We start from the raw sequence: 22,831 nt of genomic DNA, 5'->3' as shown, positions 1-22,831 counted from the left end.
CTTGTAGAAAGTGGTGTTGGAGAGCTGCTTAGCAGCCTCTTGTTCATATTCAGACCTATTCATGATGACAGCAGCACGTCCTTTGTCAGCCTTTTTGATTATGATGTCAGAGTTGTTTCTGAGGCTGTGGATGGTGTTGTGTTCTGCACGGCTGAGGTTATGGGGCAAGTGACACTGCTTTTCCACAATTTCAGCCCAGGCACGCCGGCGGAAGCACTCTATGTAGAAGTCCAGTCTACCGTCTCAGCCTTCAGGAGGAGTCCACCCAGAATCCTTCTTTTTGTAGTGTTGGTAGGAAGGTCTCTGTGGATTAGTATGTTGTTCAGAGGAGTGTTGGAAATATTCCTTGAGTCGGAGACGTCGAAAATAGGATTCTAGGTCACCACAGAACTGTATCATGTTAGTGGGGGTGGAGGGGCAGAAGAAGAGGCCCCGAGATAGGACAGCTTCTTCTGCTGGGCTAAGAGTATAGTTGGATAGATTAACAATATTGCTGGGTGGGTTGAGGGAACCGTTGCTGTGGCCCCTTGTGGCATGTAGTAGTTTAGAAAGTTTAGTGTCCTTTTTCTTTTGTAGAGAAGCAAAGTGTGTGTTGTAAATGGCTTGTCTAGTTTTAGTAACGTCCAGCCACGAGGAAGTTTGTGTGGAAGGTTGGTTTTTTATGAGAGTATCCAGTTTTGAGAGCTCATTCTTAATCTTTCCCTGTTTGCTGTAGAGGATATTGATCAGATGGTTCCGCAGTTTCTTTGAGAGCCTGTGGCACAATCTGTCAGCATAGTCTGTGTGGTATGTAGATTGTAATGGATTTTTTACCTTAGTCCTTTTGGTATGCTGTCCATTCATTTGCAAATTGGATACAATTAACTTAGGCTTGAATAGAGACTGGGAGTGGCTAAGTCATTATGCAAGGTAAACTATTTCCCCTTGTTCCCCCTCCCCCCGCCCCTTCCTCAGACGTTCTTGTTAAACCCTGGATTTATGCTGGAAATGGCCCACCTTGATTATCATACACATTGTAAGGAGAGTGATCACTTTAGACAAGCTATTACCAGCAGGAGAGTGGGGTGGGGAGAGAGAAAACCTTTTGAAGTGATAAACACCCATTTTTTCATGGTCTGTATGTATAAAAATATCCTCACTGCATTTTCCACTTTTATGCATCCGATGAAGTGAGCTGTAGCTCACGAAAGCTTATGCTCAAATAAATTGGTTAATCTCTAAGGTGCCACAAGTACTCCATTTCTTTTTGCGAATACAGACTAACACGGCTGCTACTCTGAAACATATCTAGGGCAGCCACAGACCTCCTGAGCACGGTGACTGAAAGAGTCCACCCTCAATAAAATAGAATAAATCTGTTATAATTATTTGATCCCCTAACTCTGATTCAGACAGCTGGGTTTCCTCCCCAAAAGAGGAAGAATTCTTTTTCTTCCCCTGCCTTTCCCTCCCCCCACATTTTCTGTGTTTGGCCCTCTGACCTTGTTTCACCCTGGTGATTAGAGCTTTCCCTACTCTCAGAAGCTGGTCTTATTCTCTCCTCTCCCAATCTGGGACCTGCTTCTGGATCTCTCCAAGAAATTGGCTCAAATTCAAGCATGGACTCGCCAAAAATGTAATGCCTTGGGACCAGGTGCGCAGGGTGGGAGGCCCTATGGCTCTACTCCTCCCAACTTTAAGGGGTCTCACATGGGCCTGTGTTTCCCCAAGGCCCTTTACCACACTCTTTAGCACTGCATCCAAAAGCCTTCTATTTGCAGCCCAAGGGAACCCAAATGGGGAGGAGGTGGCTGGCTTCAAAGTCAGGGGCATGGCTGCTGGTGCAGGTTCTGGAGACAAAAATGATTTTCCATCTGATGCTCTCCTCTTCAAACGTCGCTCCCCTCGTGGAGATGGGGGAGCGGGAGCCGGATTTCCAATCCTGCCTTGCTTTTTTCCTGCCCATGGCAAGGCAGGCCAAGGGGACACCTGCCCACACTGGAACCTGAGGGGAAAAACTGCAGCCTGCCCACAGAGAAGGCCAAACGCTCCAATCTGATTTTCAATAAAGGGGAGAAAAAACACAGAGCCCTTTCCTTTTGGCCTTGGCTTTCTCCGTTTAGCTTTCTCTTCCCCTCAAAAGACAAAGCAGAACTGAGGGGAAATCTCCCCAAAAGGCAAACAAAGCCCTGTGACACAGCTGGGATTTAGACAAATGATTGAGCCAAACTGTTAGTCAGAAATCTGAAATAAAACACTGGGATTTTCCTCAGAGACTTGTGCAGCAGGGGGGTCTGGTGGAACCCGCTTGCTCACCCCTAAGGAGGCAGAATGGAGCCGGTGAGGATTTCAGGAGTGGAGCATTCCACTGCCACCACTAAACTGAACGCAGGGTGAAGCAGCCATTCCAGTGGATCTGTGGTCCTTAGCACAATGAAGAAAAACACATTCCTAAGAATTTAAGCAGCATAAATCAGACCAAGCCCCAAACTAACGTTATATTTCTCAGCATTTCTACTGTAATCTATAGAGAGTGCCATCAGCTGAAATAGATAGAAAACTACTGGAAATCACATAAAATACCACCATGAATTTGGCCAGACTCACAGAAAACACCTTCTCAAAGTCCCTCAATATTTTGATTTCTAGATCTTACAACTCATGCACAGACAAGATTTTAAAGTCAAGTAAAAGCTCCATGAGGAATAAAATTGACACACACATAGACACGCAGTCAACAAGTCTTAGAAGAATTTCTGCATTAATTGGCTGTCACATATCCAATGTCAGACAGTGAAACTTACAGGTTTTTATATGACAAATTGCTGTGAAAATATCTGCTTGCAGAAACAATACAAAAGCCATAAAGTAACTGATGAAGTGGGCTGTAACCCACGAAAGCTTATGCTCAAATAAATTTGTTACTCTCTAAGGTGCCACAAGTACTCCTGTTCTTTTTGCTGATACAGACTCACACGGCTGCTACTCTGAAACCTGATATTGCTTGGTATTTATCACACAAAAATGACATAACACATGCCCTTTTCTATATTAAATGTAAACCTTATGTATTGAATAACTTCTTCTGCAAGTGATTCAAATTCATCTGACCAGGCAGTGCAGAACAGCAACACTGGAATAAGTTCTGCGTTTAGATTGGTTTAGGAAACAGTTTTAAGAAAAGTCTTCAGTGATTTCAATTCTTTGCCCCAGCTCTCCCCTAGGTTCTTTCCTATTTTCAAAAATTCCCATTTCTCTCACTAGTGCCAACATATTTTGGATAAAGTAAGATGGTTGTGTCTCCCTCCAGAGCCAATCAGTGCCACTCTTAGTGGGAAAGAGGTAGCTTGAAATTGATGTAAGAAGGTGCTACATTCTCCCTACAACCCTCCATCAATCATTGAGTGTAATATTCATGCTCACGTTCACCCACAAGAAAGGGTTGGAGCAAGGTCAGTCCTGAATTAGGTTCCCCTCCCCGGGAGAACAAAACACCTCTTTCTCCACTAAGCATATTCCTGCACTTAAAAACACCCAGCACTCTTTAAACAAAAATATATGCACAACCCAGTTCTGATGAGCATCCCTGTGACTAGCAAGCAAGCAAGCATGCACAAACCCACTCTCATGAGCAACTCTGTAATAACCACCCAGCATGCACAGATAAGGATGGAAAACCACCAGTAAGGCCTTGTCTACACTGCCAATTTACAGCACTGAAACTTTCTTGCTCAGGAGTGTGAAAAAACACACCCCTGAGCGATGCAAGTTTCAGTGCTCTAAAGTAGCAATGTAGACAGTGCACCAGCGCTGAGAGCCGGGCTCCCAGCATTGGTAGCTACTCCCCTCGTGGGGGTGATTTTTTTTACAGTGCTGTGAGAGCTCTCGCCCAGCTCTGGAGCCGCGACTACACAGACACATTCAAGCGCTGCCATAGTGAAGACATACCCCAAGAAAGTATGTTTCAGTTTCTAGCTTGAAAACAACTATGCTTTCAAAAAGTAAACTTTAGTGTGGATGAAAGATGCCAGGTTGATAACCCTGAGGACTGTAGCTCCCTACAATCCCACAGGACAATTCTGGTTTTGGCAGCAATAATGCAGAGTGCTCTGCTAATGTGTCTCAACTCTGACCTCCAGGGACCACTTCTGGCATGAAAGTAGTTGAGTCTCCATAACCACTCAGTCAAACAAGAGTGCCGATTGTAGTGGTGGTTTTTATTCTGGGGACATGTATCCACTAAGAACTTGTCTGAGACCACCAACTCTTCTCCTAGCCCCCCAAGCGTTCATTGGATGGGAATGCCTTTTGGATGCTGCCGGCCTGAACTGGATTTGAGCCAATGATAGAGAGGTAAAGAGTTCTATGTCAGAACCAATCCCCTAAGTCATTCAGTCTCCACATCAATGACCTTTTAATTGTAGTACACCGAGTTTGGAGTTAATTCCCAAAGTTTAAAAATAAAGTGATGAACTGAATGTCTGTATGCACAGTGAACTTAGCAGCTCCCAGAAGCCTGAAGTGCACTGTTTGTGCAGGAGCTGTCGATCCTTTCCACAAGTACTTACAAAAAAGGTCAGCAAGCATTCATGTAATCTTGTACATAATCAGCTATGGAAAAGTACTTGGTGTTCTCACCCAGGCTTTGCACAGTCTCTTTCAATGCCAGGGCAAGAGAGTGTTGATAAAGACTTTGTGCATTGCTGCTGGAGAACTGGCATTTCTGGCTGGAAAGCAGAGGTGTGAACATTACTGGCCAAACTTATGCAGGGTACTTGAAGGAAAGATTCCAGCAAGGCAGAGAAGTGCATGGTGCAGGCCTACAAATGGCTCCATGTTTCTCACATATGTATGTTTTATTTCATGAAGCCTGCAATCATGAAGATAAAATATACCACGCTATCTATAATACTCCCTTGGGAGCAGCTTCTGTATTTATATCGCAGGCCTCGGGATAGGATTTCTCCCTGCTCTAATTTCCTACTTTTTGAAGTACCATGCCCCAATCAGAGTTCCTCCAGAGAAGAAAAACTGGAGAGAACAGATTGCTTTCAGTGCCTGGCAATGCAGTTTCTTAATCCTTATTCAACTGCAGGGACCAACATTAACTGGCTCATTTGGCAGATATACATAGCATATTACTTTATAGAATGAGAACAAATTCAGTTCTCAATAACACCATTGTAACGGAGAGCAAAATTCACCCCAGCAATGCCTCTAAGTAAAACATGCAATTTCAACACGCCAGTGTGAACCAAAATCCTGACTGAGATTGTTCCACGCCTCTATTTGAACCTGTTTGCTAATCTGCCATCAGAGAAACTTGTCCATGAAATATACACCTTTTAAATTATGTAATAAATCCAACAGAATCACCTATTACCTATAACAGGTGTTAATTTTAATCCTAATTGTTATTTCTACTAGCCAGAGGTACAGCACTGTTTTCCAAGCTATGAGAGAATTTACATCTTTGTTTAAATATAGCAGCTATGGATGCTAAACTTTGCAACTGGGTTGGGGTTTGATTTTTGTTGTTTGTTTGTTATGAAAGGGGAATGTAGGGAGGAAATGAGGTGAGATGAACAAAATATACAACAATGAGCTAAAATTTCCCAAGCATTTTAGCTAGTGTCAAGTTTCTTGTTGGCCAAAAAGAGGTTACTCCCCCTGTGCAGTAACTGTGGCTCTTCGAGACATGTCCCCCTATGGGTCCTCCACATGAGGTGCTCATGTGCCCTACGCACCTTGGATCGGAGATTTTCACGAGCAGTATTCATTTGGCCCATACAGCCTCAGTGCGGGCCATGAATGTATGTATCGGGCTGCATGGGCAAACCACCCTTCTCTATTGTCAAGTCTCAGAGGGAAATCCTGAAGCAGAGAGGAAAGAGGCCAAGAAGTATAGCCCACATAGAGACACGCATATCAAAGAACCGCAGTTCCTTACCCTGTGCAGTAACTTCTTTTTGTTCATCAAGTAGCATCCATATGGTTGCTCCACTTCAGGTGACTCCTAAGCAATATCCGTCTAAGGAGGGGGAGCTTCAGCATCAAGTCTAGAACTGAGGAAAGAACTGCACTGCCAACTGCCACATGAGATCTAGAGGCAGTGATGAGGGCATAGTGTCTGGAGAAGTATGTGCTGAGGACCATATAGCAGCTCTGCAAATCTCAGATACGGGGGACGTTTTTCAGTAAAACATAGATGTAGCCTTGTGACTTCATAGAATTAGCTGACAGCACCAACCACACTGTCAATCATTTAATAAATATTAAAATAATATTAATGTCTCAGAAAGAAAACATCTCCTTTACAGCAATTTGATAGCAAGGCCCCTGCTAATGGCCCTCAGTGTTATTCTAATCTAAACCTCTTATAAATCCCATTCTCTAGTAGATTCTAGAGCTCTACTGTTAAATTCACTCTTTGTGACAACTCTGCAAGGTTAGACTAACTGCCAGATTCTGACTCAGAACTACAAAAGCCAGGTAATCTGGAATGAAGAATGAAATTTTATCATTAGCCCCACAGGTGCCTTTGGGCAGGCAGCATGCTCAAGTGGATTGGACACTTGGATTTAGGATATCTGAGTTCTGCTCCTGGTTCTGCCACTGATTTACAGTATGCCCTTGACCATACACTAGCTCTCTGTGCCATAGTTTCCTCACCTGTATAATGGGAGTGATGCTACTCACTCACCTTACTGAAGAGCACTGTGGAGGTGCTAGTTATTTCAATATATAGCGAACCAAATTCAAGCCTCAAACGTGATCATGACTCTTCAGATTCAAACCTCTGAAGAGATATGAAGGTTCACCTTTTGTTTGGAGGCAAAGGTAACAGGTAATAGAACAGAGCGCAGGTCTGCTGGACCCATCATCTTCTTATTACACAACAGTCTCTTTACTGAGGTAGCATTAAAATGGAGTTTTAACCCCCACTCTGAATTTCCTGGCTTCCCTTTATTTAAAGCCTGACTCCTGACATTATTTTAACATTAGATTTTTTTGTAAGTAGTTCACAGAATTATTGTAACACATTAATTAGACTTTACAAGTTATCTTTTGCATTTCAGCAGGAATTTTCATGGAGCAGAAAAATTTGCATGAATTATATCAAAATATTATATATATTACCCCTACCTTGGAGTAATCTAAATATTAATGATTTTAACAGGAAAAGGCATTTTAGAAGAAATTAGGCTCCGCATTTCTAACATTTCCTAACCATGTAGCATAAAAGTATGCAGCTTCCCTTTGGCTAGAACCAGGCGCTTGTGCTAGAGGAGAGTTACACAGGAATAGACCAATTGCTTTCGACTAGGGACACTGCAACAGTGCAGTAAAACAAGAAGCAATACTCGAAAACTCAAACAGAATCCACACATTTTTCTGGGGGCTTGGAAAAAATATAGGGATCAGAAACCTCTTATAAGATGTGTAATGATTCAGAAGGGTGGAGCTCAGTATGGACACTATGCGCTTCAAGTTCAAATTTAAAAATTCCAAGATGTGAGGAGTGTGGTGAGCAAGAGAGCTAGCAGCAAGGCCAGAAAGTGAAGTAGATAGTACAGGGAGCGAGAGACGTTCATGACAAACTAGTATCCCCTCAATAATGAATGTCCCATTCCTAATGCCCTACTGCCAATGCTTCTGTACCTCCCACATAGCAAACTTCTCAACTTGACCCCCCTCCTTAGATGCCAAAATCCATCTGCCTCTCCCACTTACCATTTCCCCTACAACCCTTTCAAACCTGCTCCCTCCCTATGACAAGAACAGCAAATATATCTGAGCTTTGGGTTTCGAAAATCTAAAATCAGGAAGAGAAACATCAAAGAGCCACTGCAAGTAGGTACGGTCTAAAACACAAGAGCACTATCTATTTTTTAAAAATCTATCACCAAGAAATTAGCGAAAACACAAGGCAGGGAGAAAGGGGAAGAAAACACTCAGACAAATTCACCCCTGGTGTGACTTTCACAAGCCTCCAGAGTCACACCAGGGATGAATTTCACCCAGCACATGAGCTTCCACGTTGCTGCAGTTTGCCCTGCTCCTAGAGCAGTATGCATTACTGGCTAATAATCAAAAACGGAAGCAAACAAAACAAAGCCACCTGGGCTCTTGTCCATTAGAAACAGACAAAGGTATCAGTATTTGTCAGATTTTTTCAAGCCTCTACAGTGAGCTGTACAGAAAAGCTTCAAAAACAGACTCCAATGAGAAACTGCTGAGCTTGAATTAATATGCAACCTAGATACCATTAACTTGGGTTTGAATAGAGACTGGGAGTGGCTGGGTCATTACACATATTGAATCTATTTCCCCATGTTAAGTAGCCTCACACCTTCTTGTCAACTGTCTAAATGGGCCATCTTGATTATCACTACACAAGTTTTTTTCTCCTGCTGACAACAGCTCATCTTAATGAATTAGCCTCTTACACTTTGTATGGCAACTTCCACCTTCTCTGTATGTATGTGTGTATATATATATCTTCTTTCTATATGTTCCATTCTATGCATCCAATGAAGTGGGCTGTAGCCCACGAAAGCTTATGCTCTAACAAATTGGTTAGTCTCTAAGGTGCCACAAGTACTCCTGTTCTTTTTATTTAGAAAATGTAGCTAACAACTCTGTCTTCAAAAGTAGAAAAACAAAAGATTTGCTAGATCAGAACTCATTCATTCCACATTCTCCTTGACCTTAGGAAAGCTTCTGACACCATGGATATCTGCTTACTGTACTCCTGGGGTATAATAGGCCAAGGGAGATTCTGCATCCCCTGATGCTCCTGCTGCTGCCAGACAACCAGTTGCAGGTTTGGCGACGGAAGTTTTTGCTTTATGATGTCCCATGTGGGTTCCGGGGTTGCTAAGGAGGCAGTATGTGCTATTCAGCTTCCCGAGATCATCAGTAATCTCCTTGGACTCCAGAGAGATTACTGATGAACCCAGGAAGCTGAGTAGCAAATACTCAGCCACCCCGGAACCTGCATGGGGCATATCAAAAGCTCAGGTCTTCTTTGGAAAGAAACACAGTCACGCTGCGGCTTTTCCCAGGCTTGGGGTCTGGGGAGGGGAGGGGAGGTGCAGCTGCGGCTGGCCTGGGGCTCCTTTGGGCAAGTGGGGGGGAGCGCTCAGGGCTCCTCGGGGCAGGTACAGGGGGCAGGCTCGAGGCTTTGGACAACCCAGGGCTCCTCCGACCTGGGGAGGGGCGGGGGTGCTTGGGCCTCCAGCCAGCCCAGGGCTCCTCTGGCCAAGGGGGGGGGGTCATTACTCCGGCTGTGGGGGGGCGGGGGAGAGGGTTGTGGGTGGAAGGGAGGGAGCTGGGGGCTATCCTCCCCAAAGGGGGGCTCCACCCGCTACAAAGTGCAGTTGTGACCAGAAAAGCAACCGAGCAAAAAAGCTATCTTCCTACTTAACCACCTGCATATATCTGGTGACTTTAACAAAAAATCCTTTTTCACAACTTTTGCCTCCTGTTAGCACTGCAGAGACATCGTAACTTGGCAAGAAGGAGCTCTGTTCTCATTACTCCTGATAAACTCTCTTGTCCCAATTCCTCTCCATCATTGGCATTTACACTCTTCAAACACTATAGATGATTACTATGTTCCCATTTAGTTGTCACTTAGCTAAGCTACACCTACTTATTCCGTTCTTCAACTTTCCTCACAGATCGATACCTCCAGCCTCATCATTTATGTTGCTCTGTTCTGAAATACATTTGCCTTCATAATGTGAGTAGCACTTGTAGTCGTTAATGTAGGATGGACCCTTTAATATTTTAAATTAAAAATATCTAAAGTAAATAAAATAGTTTAATGTTTCTGACTCTAATAACACTAAAATGGCACCATACTATGGACTGAAATAGTACCTCATCACAGCGAAGTCAGAGGCACTTAAGAAAGACTCTGCAAATATGTTGGATTTAGATATTTTTAATTAAACCGAATCTTACACACACACACACCTATTAGTATTTTGTATCCTTATAACTCTTCCAGATAAATAATCTCACATGACAACACACTCTACAAAACCACATGACCAACTCCTAATCCAATTAGTCTGAGGGTCAAAGCCTTCTCATCTTACTCACATAGGGCCAAATTCTGCGGCCTGCCCACATAAGTGTTCCAGGGACGCAAAGTTGCCTTCATCAACTATAGCAGGACATATGACTGGTTAAAGGTTTAAAAAAAAGGCAGATGACCCTCAGTACCTTTTTCCTTTTTTTAAAGAGAGACAGTTCCCAATTCATCCCTTATTTAAAACCCCTAAAATAATGGAGTTAGCCCATGGAGGAATTTGACCCTACAACTTGTGAAACTGCTATATGACCATGTTCCAGGTCTGACCTAACCCCTTTTAAAAATTGGGATTGGGTAATCTTCCATATCCAGTAACTAAAGAGGCATCACCATTTCATCCCTTGATTTCCATTTAGCCACACTCATTCTACATCAAATCCTTGACAGAAAGGACAATTCTTGATTACTACCTGTCCCATCCTGCGGTGCAATCCAGATCAGTGAGGGGCTGTATCACCACCTGCCCTGCAATGCTGGGTGCCTCGCAATGTTTTGCTGCTGGAGCTCCCACCTGGGCTGCTCACAAACAGCCTGCCAGCATGCAGGTAACATCCTGTCTGGGTATAACTGCAGCCCTGGTCCAGCAGCTCTGAACCCAGCAGCCTGTCAGCAACACACCAGACACACTCTGGCTTTCACCAGCCTTGGTTGTTACTTGCAGGGTGAAGCAACATACTCCCAGTACTGAATTTTCCCGAAGTGTGTGTTCTGCGCTGTCCAGCCTTCTCCTAGACACTCAGATATTAAGATCTATTACCACTGTAAAGAGTCAATATTCAACAATTTTCTACTTTAACTGGAGTTACCAGACAGTTCAGTTTAAACACAACTGGATGGGTTTAAAGACAAAACAAATTTATGAACAAAAGAAGATGGATTTAAGTGAATTCAAGTATGAGAGATAAAGATCAAAACTGTCACAAGCAAATAACAGTGAAAACACATCTAAAAGTCTTAGATTTAATCTGGTAAATTTTGGTTCAAGGCTTTGTTTAAAAAGGCCTGTCTCACCCCCAGTCTTCCAGCAAGATGGTGACTGACAATTCTTTGGTCAGGATCTCCCCCAGAGGCCCAAAGATGCTGGTGCCTGAGGTCTGGTCTACACTATAGAGTTAGGTCAACACAAGGCAGTTTATGTCGATTGAACTAGGGAAGTCTCTACACTTACGTGGGCAGGAGCGAAATGTAAATGCCCCACTACGCCGACTTAATAACTCCACCTCCACAAGCAGCGTAGAGTCAAGGTCAACAGTCAGGTCAACACTGTGTTGCTTATGCTGCCTGTTACTAGCTTTCAGGACCCATCCCACAATGCCCCACACTGACAGTACAATCAATACAGGTTCCTGGGGAGGATGCGCACCGCTAAGACAAAGAGCAAACTGTAGACACAAACAAGCGATGTAATTACTGAGGCGCCTGCAGTTAGGTCGACTTGATTTTGTAGTGTAGCCATGACCCTTTTTTGTCTTCTTAGGTGAAAGAGACACAGCTTAGGGGTTTTCTGCCTCTTTCTTTTACAATCCAGTGAATCTTTGATGTGGATTCTTCTGAAGATTACCCCTCAAAGCAAAGTTTATTTAAACAGTGAGGCAGACAATATACAGGTTTCACAGTAACAGCCGTGTTAGTCTGCATTCGCAAAAAGAAAAGGAGGACTTGTGGCACCTTAGAGACTAACCAATTTATTTGAGCATAAGCTTTCGTGAGCTACAGCTCACTTCATCGGATGCATACTGTGGAAAGTTTAGAAGATTTTATTATATACACACAAAGCATGAAAAAAATACCTCCTCCCACCCCACTCTCCTGCTGGTAATAGCTTATCTAAAGTGATCACTCTCCTTACAATGTGTGAGCTGTAGCTCACGAAAGCTTATGCTCAAATAAATTGGTTAGTCTCTAAGGTGCCAAAAGTACTCCTTTTCTTTTTGCGAATACAGACTAACATGGCTGTTACTCTGAAACCTGTCTTAATATCTTGCTGGTCAATAACATCATGGTGAAAATGTATGTAGCAACATTATTTATAAAGCCGTGAAATCCCCCTGTATGATGTGGTTAGTGCATATTCAAAACCATACGGACCCGCCTAGGCAAAAGTTGTTGAACAGGTCTAGCCTAAACAAAGGAATGTGTGTTTACCTCAATTTACATGTAAGTAGTAAATGGGCCTCAAGACAGCAGGGGGAGGAGATGGCAGGAGACAGCATATTTGCATGTCAACATCAGACTCTATATTGTCTGCAAAAAGAAAAGGAGGACTTGTGGCACCTTAGAGACTAACAATTTATTTGAGCATAAGCTTTCGTGAGCTACAGCTCACTTCATCGGATGCATACTGTGGAAAGTTTAGAAGATCTTATTATATACACAGAAAGCATGAAAAACATACCTCCTCCCACCCCAGTCTCCTGCTGTTAATAGCTTATCTAAAGTGATCACTCTCCTTACAATGTGTACAATAATCAAGTTGGGCCATTTCCAGCACAAATCCAGGTTTTCTCACCCCCCATTTTCTCACCTCATTACCAGCAGGAGAGTGAGTTTGTGTGGGGGGGAGGGGCGGGGAGAAAACCTGGATTTGTGCTGGAAATGGCCCAACTTGATTATCATACACGTTGTAAGGAGAGTGATCACTTTAGATAAGCTGTTACCAGCAGGAGAGTGAGTTTGTGCGTGTGTGTGGGGGGGGGAAACCTGGATTTGTGCTGGAAATGGCCCAACTTGATTATCATAGGTTTCAGAGTAACAGCCATGTTAGTCTATATTCGCAAAAAGAAAAGGAGGACTTGTGGCACCTTAGAGACTAACCAATTTATTTGAGCATAAGCTTTCGTGAGCAACATCCGATGAAGTGAGCTGTAGCTCACGAAAGCTTATGCTCAAATAAATTGGTTAGTCTCTAAGATGCCACAAGTACTCCTTTTCTTTTTTCAAGATATTAAGTTTTCATATGATACCTCACAAGGCATATTTTGTACAAAGATTATTACAATAATATGTAGGGTGCGAATACAGGGATGCTTTCAGACACACTACTCCCAATCAAAAAGGAAGAAATTCAGTGGAAGAAATCAAGCCGAGAGGAAACCTCTATGAAGCACGGTGCTCAGACTCCTCCTTTGGAATCTCAAATTCCTTGGAAAAGTCAACAGTAGACTCGCCAGGCAGTAGAGCAGCAGAAAACAGGAAAAGCCTCAGTCTGTGTACAAAGGCGGCTTCTAGCAAGAAGCACATTGAGTACTGCCACTCCATCAACTCCCTATTTTCCCACAAGCAGAGAGTAAATTGTCATCTTCTCATAGAACTATTCAAAAAAACTGAAACATTTTGTAACAGAGCATTTCAAGGGCAACAACCACAAGGAGCCGTTTATTTTACAAGCTGATCATTTACATACTAGCCACAAGGGTTATCCTAAAAAGAAAAGGAGTACTTGTGGCACCTTAGAGACTAATGAATGTATCTGAGCATAAGTAGCTCACGAAAGCTTATGCTCAAATAAATTGGTTAGTCTCTAAGGTGCCACAAGTACTCCTTTTCTTTTTGCAAATACAGACTAACACGGCTGCTACTCTGAAACAAGGGTTATTCTGTTTCTCCTAGAAGTGAAGATAAATACAATAAGAAATCTGTTAACACATGCATATCACATACTTCTGAGAAAGTTCTGAGCTAACTGAATTTAGAGACTGGTTTCAGAGTAACGTGTTAGTCTGTATTCGCAAAAAGAAAAGGAGTACTTGTGACACCTTAGAGACTAACCAATTTATTTGAGCATAAGGTTTCGTGAGCTACAGCTCACTTCATCGGATGCATACTGTGGAAAATACATAAGATGTTTGTATACACACAAACCATGAAAAAAATGGGTGTTTATCACTTCAAAAGGTTTTCTCTCCCCCTACCCCACTCTCCTGCTGGTAATAGCTTATCTAAAGTGATCACTCTCCTTACAATGTGTATGATAATCAAGGTGGGCCATTTCCAGCACAAATCCAGGTTTTCTCCAACACCTCCCCCCCCCCCAGCCAAAACCCACTCTCCTGTTGGTAATAGCTTATCCTGATCACAAAGCTATTACCAACAGGAGAGTGGGTTTGGGGGGGGGAGAAAACCTGGATTTGTGCTGGAAATGGCCCACCTTGATTATCATACACATTGTAAGGAGAAAGAAAAGGAGTACTTGTGGCACCTTAGAGACTAACCAATTTATCTGAGCATAAGCTTTCGAGAGCTACAGCTCACTTCATCGGAGTGATCACTTTAGATAAGCTATTACCAGCAGGAGAGTAGGGTGGGGGGAGAGAAAACCTTTTGTAGTGATAAACACCCATTTTTTCATGGTTTGTGTGTATAAAAACATCTTCTGTATTTTCCACAGTATGCATCCGATGAAGTGAGCTGTAGCTCACGAAAGCTTATGCTCAAATAAATTGGTTAGTCTCTAAGTGCCACAGTACTCCATTTCTTTTTGTGAATATAGAGACTGAGAATGGAATGGTCTGCCACAGCATTTGCCACTACAGGGCTATATATATTTTCCTTTTCCCTGTCCATCACTCCTTCAGTAGTTAACTGTGGAAAATTCAAGTTCTTCGAATGTGTATATTCCGAATACTGTTTTTAATATATTATTGTATCTTCAGTAGCAACAAAAGGAGTGTGTTAATCTAGAAACAAAAGCATACTGAACATACTCTGGGTACATATATTATGTATCCCTTAAAATGTAATAGTTTGTGTATACCTGTGCTTTATATTATAAACACTCATATATTTTCCTTTTAACATTATTTCAGAGAAATCAATGTTCAGCAATAAGTAAATATAAGCTAGCAAAAATAAGCATGTGAAAATGTAATTTGAACGAAGACCATTTGAATGAAGTCCACTGCAAATTCCATATTTTAATTAAATGATCAGTCCATATGGGAAATTTCTATAATACACCCACCTAATCCATGTTCATATGCTAGTCTGCACTCTACAATATAGTATAATTCCTTACATATGTACCAATGACCCCTTTGTTAACATTTACCAGCAAACAGAATCCCAGTCACATGCCATAAAATGCCTTTTCTCAAAAAACTCTAAAAGCTGCAGAAGTAAAACTCTAAGAAAACACAATTACATACCTGATCGATCTTACACGGCACAATATAACCAAATCAGAGCTCCGTCAAAATATCATTTTTACATTCCTTATCTTTTCTGACTCGGTATTTCATGGGAGGCCTGGGGGTGGGGAGGTCCTGATCCTTACTCAGTCTTGCTTTTTAAGAAGTCTCACTGATTCTAATGGGACTATTCAGAGGGTAAAGGACTATTCATTGTGAGTTGGGATAAAATAATCAGAACATTAGGAATCCATTCAGGCCATGACCATACAACCTTTATACAAACAAAACTCCCACTGAATTCAGTGGAAGTTTTGCCTAAGAAAGGACTGTAGGATGAGACTGTAAATGTTAAATTGATTAAAAACTGCAAGGATGTTAATAGCAAGAAATAGAGTGAAAAATGCATGACCGTAACTTATTCCCTAGACTCTGCTGCCATTCATCAGCTGCTCATGTTATGTTCTTGTGGTTTATGAAGTCTGCAGAGCTCATCCCATGAATTACAACAAAGTGTGAATTCAATGGCTATTATCCTATACAGTATATAATTCTCAAGACATGCCTTTGGTATTTCAGGTCAGCTGCCACAGCAAACCTGCAGTGCTGTTTTGTCTCTTGTAGATACAATGGACTTAATTCCATATTTCTTTGCTTTCATGGATGTTTCTTGCATACTTCGGTTGAGAGAAGTGCTGCTACCCACAGAACTTACATGGCAACACACAAGGGACAAGCATGTGTACTGATAGCATAACAAATGTGCAACTGTCTGGGACTTTGGCATCTTGCCAACCGTAACCCCAAGGCCAACTGAGACATCACAGGAACAGAGGAGGTAGAACTCCAAGCTGCCCTGCTCCAAAAGCATAAACCCTCTTCTTCTCCCACTTACACTACTATATTCTGTTACCAGCACGGGGCTTGATGACACACAACTGAGTAGTTCCGATTCTATCCAATAGTAAGCAGTTGTGCACATGCACACTGGCTAATTCACTATATTTTTTTCAAAAAGAACAGGAGGACTTGTGGCACCTTAGAGACGAACACACTTATTTGAGCATAAGTTTTCGTGAGCGACAGCTCACTTCATCAGATGCATTCAGTGGGGGGGGGGAAGGTACCACAAGTACTCCTTTTCTTTTTGCGAATACAGACTAACACAGCTGCTACTCTGAAACCTGTCATATTTGTTTCAGTAATCCTTGTATATACATACTTAAATTGAACTTCTTTCAAGATCTGTCCTATGAGCAACTTAATAAAAAACCACCAGGAACTAAACCTGAACAATGATTTCTCCTTAGGGTTTTCCCACATACACAGGATTTGTCAAAACAAGGATATAACAGTAGGAGAAAAGAGTAGAACCATAAAAAGTCAGTGTTTAACATATGGAGGAGGAAGATTTTGAAAACTATAACTCTCCACCTCTTTAACGAACTTTGACAGGTTTCAGAATAGCAGCTGTGTTAGTCTGTATCGGCAAAAAGAAAAGGAGTACTTGTGGCACCTTAGAGACTAACAAATTTATTTGAGCGTAAGCTTAAGCATATGTAGCTCAAGAAAGCTTATGCTCAAATAAATTTGTTAGTTAGTCTCTAAGGTGCCACAAGTCCTCCTGTTCTTTTAACGAACTTAGAATTTTTCAGGATGAATCACCACCAGAACAAGATTTTGTAGGTAAAGAGTGGAAATCATCCCCATCGCTAAGCATTTCACTTTGACGGTGCAATAATAAACAGCTTTGCCTTTGTAAATTTAGCCTGTCAGGGCACTTTCCCCAGAAAACCTTCACAGCCTATCCTCTAACCTAGGCAAGGGCACAAGGGAGAGTCTTGGAGGAGGATGGCCGAGGGTGCACCAAATAAAAACTAGTCAACCCTTCCCACTTTTCTATAGGCAGCTTGTGCCATGTGGCTGATCTGGTGTCTCCCAGCAGCCAATCCGAAACGGGGCCGGCAAAAGCGACGGCTTCATTCAAAAAAGAACAGGATGGAACCGCAAATTTACAGTCGTTTCCTCTGGGCCAGGTTTTGCGGCAGGAAAGCGGCAGGGCAGGACCCGCTACTGTCACCCAGGGGATACGGGTATAATTCGCCCCCAACACACGCGCGCTGCGCTGCGCTGCTCTCCCCGAGGCTCAACGCTGCATCCGCCCCTTCCGGCAAGAGGGAGAAGCCTATCCCCGAGCAGCAGCGGGGGCTGTGATGCGGCCCCAGGGGAAACGCAGGCGGAGAAAGGGACAGCAGGGCTGGGAGACGTCTCTCCAGCCTGCGCGCGGTGCCCAGGGCTCCCCGGGCGCCAGCTGCCCCGAGTCTCCGGACAGGATTGCTTTCTAGGCCGGCTGCGCGCACACACACCCCCCCCGGGGGTCGAAAACTCCTTTCCAAACACAGGGACACACGCCCCGGGAGCCAGGCGCCGCCGGGTGCCCCCGTGCAATGCATGGCGCTCCCGCAGCCTGCAAGAGGCCGCCCCAGCGGAAGACACGAGCTTGCTCCAGCTCGCCTCTGCCCCACGCACCGCCCGGCACAGCCCACCCTCCCCGCGGCCAATCCGGCACCCCGGCCGAGCGGAGACCCCCCCCCCCCCCTCCGCACGCCTGCCTGCGAGCGGGGCGTCCGGCCGGGAGCGCGGCTCGGGCACTCACGGCAGTCCGCCTCGTCGCTGTTGTCCGAGCAGTCGTCGTCCTCGTCGCACTTCCAGACGGCGGGGATGCAGCGCTCGTTCCGGCACTGGAACTGATCCTCCTCGCACTCCTTGGCGGCGCCTGCGGGCGGCAGAGGCAGAGCCGCGTGGGCTAGGGCGCGCTTCCCGGCCGTGCCCACCCCGCCCGGGGCATGCTTTGCAGGCCGCATCCTCCCGGCCCGGGGCCTCAGGCCACGCTCCCGCCACGGACTCTAACTCGCCGCACACACAGGGCTCCCCTGGAGAGGGGCACGGCATGGGGGGAGCGCTGTTTTGCATGGGGGGGAGGCATGTGTTTAGTAACACAAGGACAATGCACCTCTGCTTAAAGTAGGTTACCATAATCCCCTTCTCCCCGGCTAAATGTATCCCCCCTTTGAAAAGCGGCATCGTGCACACACCAAGCACCTAATTCACGCACTGTGGGAAATAACCCGGCATTGATTTAAGGGCAAAAGGAGGTTGGAGGGAAGGGTAAGGAAATGCCACAGTAAAAGCACCAACGACCTAGCGGCTATTCATTGTCAGTGCAAAAGGCAGATCGCATGTTGAGGGACCATTGTCAGCTTCTCCGTTTACCTAAATATTTTCCTTCCCCCACAAAATGGAAACTGACCCCAACCTGAAGCTGAGAAGGGGACCTGCTCCTTTGCAGAGAGGGAGCGGGGCTCCTGGGTTTGGGTTACGGGTGACCACACAAATCTTCCCTTAGCTTAAAAGATGAATTCCTGTCACTACCGGTCGGCTAGCATCGGTGATAGCCTTTCCCTTCAAACAAGGTGTCAGCCCTTCCCCCCAGTATAGCACGGATCAAAGTTAAGGGAACCCCTGCAAACTGGCTTCCTGTGCAGGGCCAGGAATCCCACACACAGCGCGTGCACCCAGTCGTCAAAAGGGAGAGCGAGAGACCCAGGCAAATGCATGGCTTGCCCTTGCTCAGGTCCCAGCGATGCTGCGTGGTTACCCCCCGACACGCGCGCGCGCACGTGCGGAGGACATGGACACGGGGCTCCCGACCCACCTTTGCCAGTGTGCAGCTTGATCAGCAGCAGATGGAAGAGCAGCAGCCGGGTTAGTCCTGGGTGGCACATCGCGCTCTCTCCTTCCGTGTGATAATGCCTTGAGTGCTGATTGCATGCAGCCGGGCTTACCGCCTTCGCTAACGGAGTGTTTACCGTCGGCTGCTGCCCTGCTTGCTTCCTCCGGCGTGTGTGCATTGAAATGGGAGGCGGTGACGTTTCTGGTTGGGCGGGCTGTCTGTGCGCTCCAGACCTGTGCGTGCCCGCTCTGCGCGTTGAGCGAGACCAGGTGCCACGTGGGGATGAGGAGTCCTGAGAGAAAGCGCTGGGGCAATGCTGCCACAGAAGGTGCTTTTTTTTCCTGAAGCGTGGATGGCGTTGCTTTGCTAGCCTGACCCCACTCCTGGAAAAGCAAATGCATTGTTGAGCTGAGCAGGCGTCGGGGGCAGGGTACCACACCACAGATAATGTTGGACCTTCATTTTATATTACTCAGGCTGGCAGAGGGGCAAAGCCAATCTCCATTCCCAAGGGCAGCTAAAAATAGTCTCCATTCCATCATTTCTTTAATTGGACAAGGCCTCAGTTTCCTCACCTTTAAAATTAATAAATGGAATATTAAGCAACCAGCAGATTGCAAAAGGAAACGCTGCAGCAGTAAAAAGAGATTTTCAGACCAACTAATTCTGTTTATTTGAGGGGAACAGAGGTGCAAGGCCAATGTCTGTTCTCATTTCTACCGTACAGCCCCACTGACCAGCCTTGCACCAGTGTAGCTGAGAGCAGAATTTAGCCCATATTATTTGATTGCCTTGGGGATACTAATAAATACAATAACTATTACCTAGCTCAGAGGTAAGATAACAATATGTCTTTGTTCCTGGTATATAAAATAATAAACAAATATGGAGTGACCCCCACTAAAGTCAATGGTGTTACACTGATTTTACAGTGGGTTTAAATTTTGCCACAGTATTTTCTGTTTAAAAGCTACACTCAAGAGGCCAAATTCTGCCCTAATTTAACAGCATTGCATGTTATAAATCAAGGTTGAATATAGCCATTGCGCTTCAGAAAACAAACTGTAGGAAACATACTGGTGTTTGCCATCTTCTTTCCTATGTTAGAGACCTCAGAGACAGGTTACATAATAAATTAACTGTAATATTTCTGAAATCTTGTATATAATACACTAAATGCAAATAACACACTTCTATAATATAGGGCCACATCCTCAGTTGATTTAAATCTGTAGATATGCTGATTCACAGTGAAGATCTGGCCCGTGATCTTAATTTTATTAAGTAAATGAAACAAACACGTGCTGTTTTAATGTCTTTAAGAAAATAGTAAGTCAGTTACACACTGGGTGTTTTCTTCATTATTTTAGCTTTCTTGTAAAACAGGGATTTCCTGACTATCCTACCCACATAACCTTCTGCGCTTTATTGTAGTCAAATTACAAAGAGAAGAAACTGTAAAACATTCCAGAGGTGGTAATCTCCTTTCTAATGGAGAGGTAATCTGTGTTGTTCCACATGCCAATACAGCTTGTTCAGCAAATGGAATGAAAACAAGTTTATAAACTCTATGGCATAGGGACCATGTCTACATCTCTGTATAGAGGACCCCCGATCCTGATCACAGCCTCTGGGCTGTACTGTAATCATAAATATTGGATTGTGCTAAATTAGCATTGCAGTGCTATTCACACTACTAGAGTTAAGGTCATTTCAGTACTCTTATTGTCAATGATGTTTTTCAGGGAATAATAACAGTTTTAACAATTCACAACAGAGTTAAAACTGTTAAACATCAAGATCTTAAGTCTTGGACTGATTTTTTTAAACAATTTTGAAGAAATTGCAGTCCACTTCAAAATATTAAACTGATATAACAAAGTTGTAAAAGGTTTCCGACTTCATTTAAAAAAAAAATCCTTAAATGAGGAATAATCCTGCACTTGTCACTCAGACAAAAGTTCCACTGACTTCAAACTGGGTGCACAATTAAAAATGCATTTGCTTCTTTAAACAGAAAATTTGCAAGCTACTAGTCAATGGAGTGACTAATGTGTTTGAATAACATGAAGAGGAAAATAGCTAATTGTTGAATTACTTCAGTGACAACTTGCAATGTATTAACAGGTTTCAGAGTAGCAGCCGTGTTAGTCTGTATTCGCAAAAAGAAAAGGAGTACTTGTGGCACCTTAGAGACTAACCAATTTATTTGAGCATAGGCTTTCGTGAGCTACAGCTCACTTCATCGGATACATTCATGTTCAACAAATATTTCTTAATTTTTAGAATGCAAATATAGTGCACATTTGTGCTGGTGGGATTGCTGTAACAGATTATAATAAATACCTCATTTGCTTTGAGCTATTATAATCCATCAGGTCAAACCTCTCTTTTAAAAAATGTGTCAAAATACAGATTTACGATAGTTTTACAAATCCTGGTCTCATTCCTCCCTCTCTCTCTCTCTGTCAAAATAGTGTACATCAGAGGTAACTCCAGTTAAGACAGAGGACCTACACTGGTGAAGAAAGAGCATAAGTGAGAGGAGAAAAAGGTCCAGAAACTGATAAATTTGACTTTTGGTGTGTTTTGTTGTTTTTTTTAAAAAAAAAAACACAATTTTGCTAAAATGGCGTCCTTTAAAAGAGACAAAGAAAAATGCTGTCAACAGTTAATCCTCTACCCCAACAGTTTGCTTTGGTATCACCTGGCCCACGGAATGCCCATGGCCTCTCCTGGGCAGGCCCCAGCCATAGGGGTTACCTGTGCCATCTCATGGACACCCAAAGAATATCACAAGGCAAGAGGAACTAGGCTAGAGGGAGATAAGGAAACTGACAGTTTGGGGACTAAGTGAGAAACTAAATCCAGTTACATCTGATATGTTCCAATAGTTTAACAAAAGCAATTCACTAAAACCTGAGGTTCCCTTCTTCCTTGAGAATGCTACACTACTCACCATATTTCCCTAGATGGCTTCAAATTAACCTTCCCCCACTTCATTTCTCTCACTCTGGAGTCCTTATATCACAGGGGTGGCCAAACTTACTGACCCTCTGAGCTGCATCCTCAGAATCTTCAGAAGTTCAAGAGCCAGGGCTGGGGCTCAGGGCTTCAGCCCCGTGTAAGGTGCCTTGTGGATCTTGGGTCTTCAGCCCTGCTCCTGCTGAAGCCCCGAGTCCCGGCAGGTGCGCCCCACAGGGCTGAAGCCCCAAGACCTCCCCTCCCCACCGAGCAGAAGTCCCTACTCCACCACCCTGCTGCAAGGCAAACGTCCCAAGCTTCCCGAGTCTGGTAGGTGGAGAATGGGGGGAAGTGCATGGGGGGGCTCCACGAACCGCACATTAACTGTAAAAGCTGCATGCGGCTCACGAGCCACGGTTTGGCCACCCCTGCTATAGCACAACCAACAATCTTTCAGATAAGGAGAAGAACAAGACAGGGCTGCCTTAGACTTTGTGGACACTTCTTGTTATTCAGCTGGAAGAGACTTTTAAGTCACAAGAAGGTTTTTACCTTCCATCCCCACCTCCAGGTTGCCCACATTGCCTCCGTGGTACTTCCAGATGCTATGGCTTTAGGGCCCAATCCACCTCTCACTGCAGTCAATAGAAATCTTTTCAGTTAATTTTAATGAGAGTTAGACTGGACCCTTGTAGGGAGGGGGAGAAATCAAGAGTAGATTTCAAATCCAAGTCTTCTGCATGTCTGAGGAGTACTGCCAAGGGGCCAGGCTGCTTTCTGCCATGTTACAGTGTTGAATCAGTGAAAGCTGAAAGAAATGCAAAAAGTAAACCAAGAGCACAGTTAGTGATAAGTACATGGGAATTTTTAAAATTGTTTCACTTTAAACAATCTATGGTGATATTAGTAACATAGGTAAATAAA

General features: G+C 44.0%; 1 protein-coding gene across 1 annotated transcript in view; it reads right to left on the bottom strand.

Moving 5' to 3' along the window:
- LRP8 (LDL receptor related protein 8) overlaps window positions 1-19,121 on the bottom strand; it is a 296,358-nt gene extending 277,237 nt beyond the window's left edge. The window contains exons 1-2 of the mRNA XM_077824837.1: window positions 18,926-19,121; window positions 17,867-17,986 (exon numbers count right to left, since the gene is read on the bottom strand). Coding sequence (XP_077680963.1) covers window positions 17,867-17,986; window positions 18,926-19,121 — 316 coding nt within the window. The remainder of the gene's footprint in view (window positions 1-17,866; window positions 17,987-18,925) is intronic.
- Between the last annotated feature and the right edge of the window lie 3,710 nt (window positions 19,122-22,831).

This window comes from Eretmochelys imbricata, chromosome 8 (assembly GCF_965152235.1).
Source record: "Eretmochelys imbricata isolate rEreImb1 chromosome 8, rEreImb1.hap1, whole genome shotgun sequence".
NCBI lineage: Eukaryota > Metazoa > Chordata > Testudines > Cheloniidae > Eretmochelys > Eretmochelys imbricata.
Note: the sequence above shows the minus strand (reverse complement) of the source record. Positions and strands in the feature narration are given on the sequence as shown.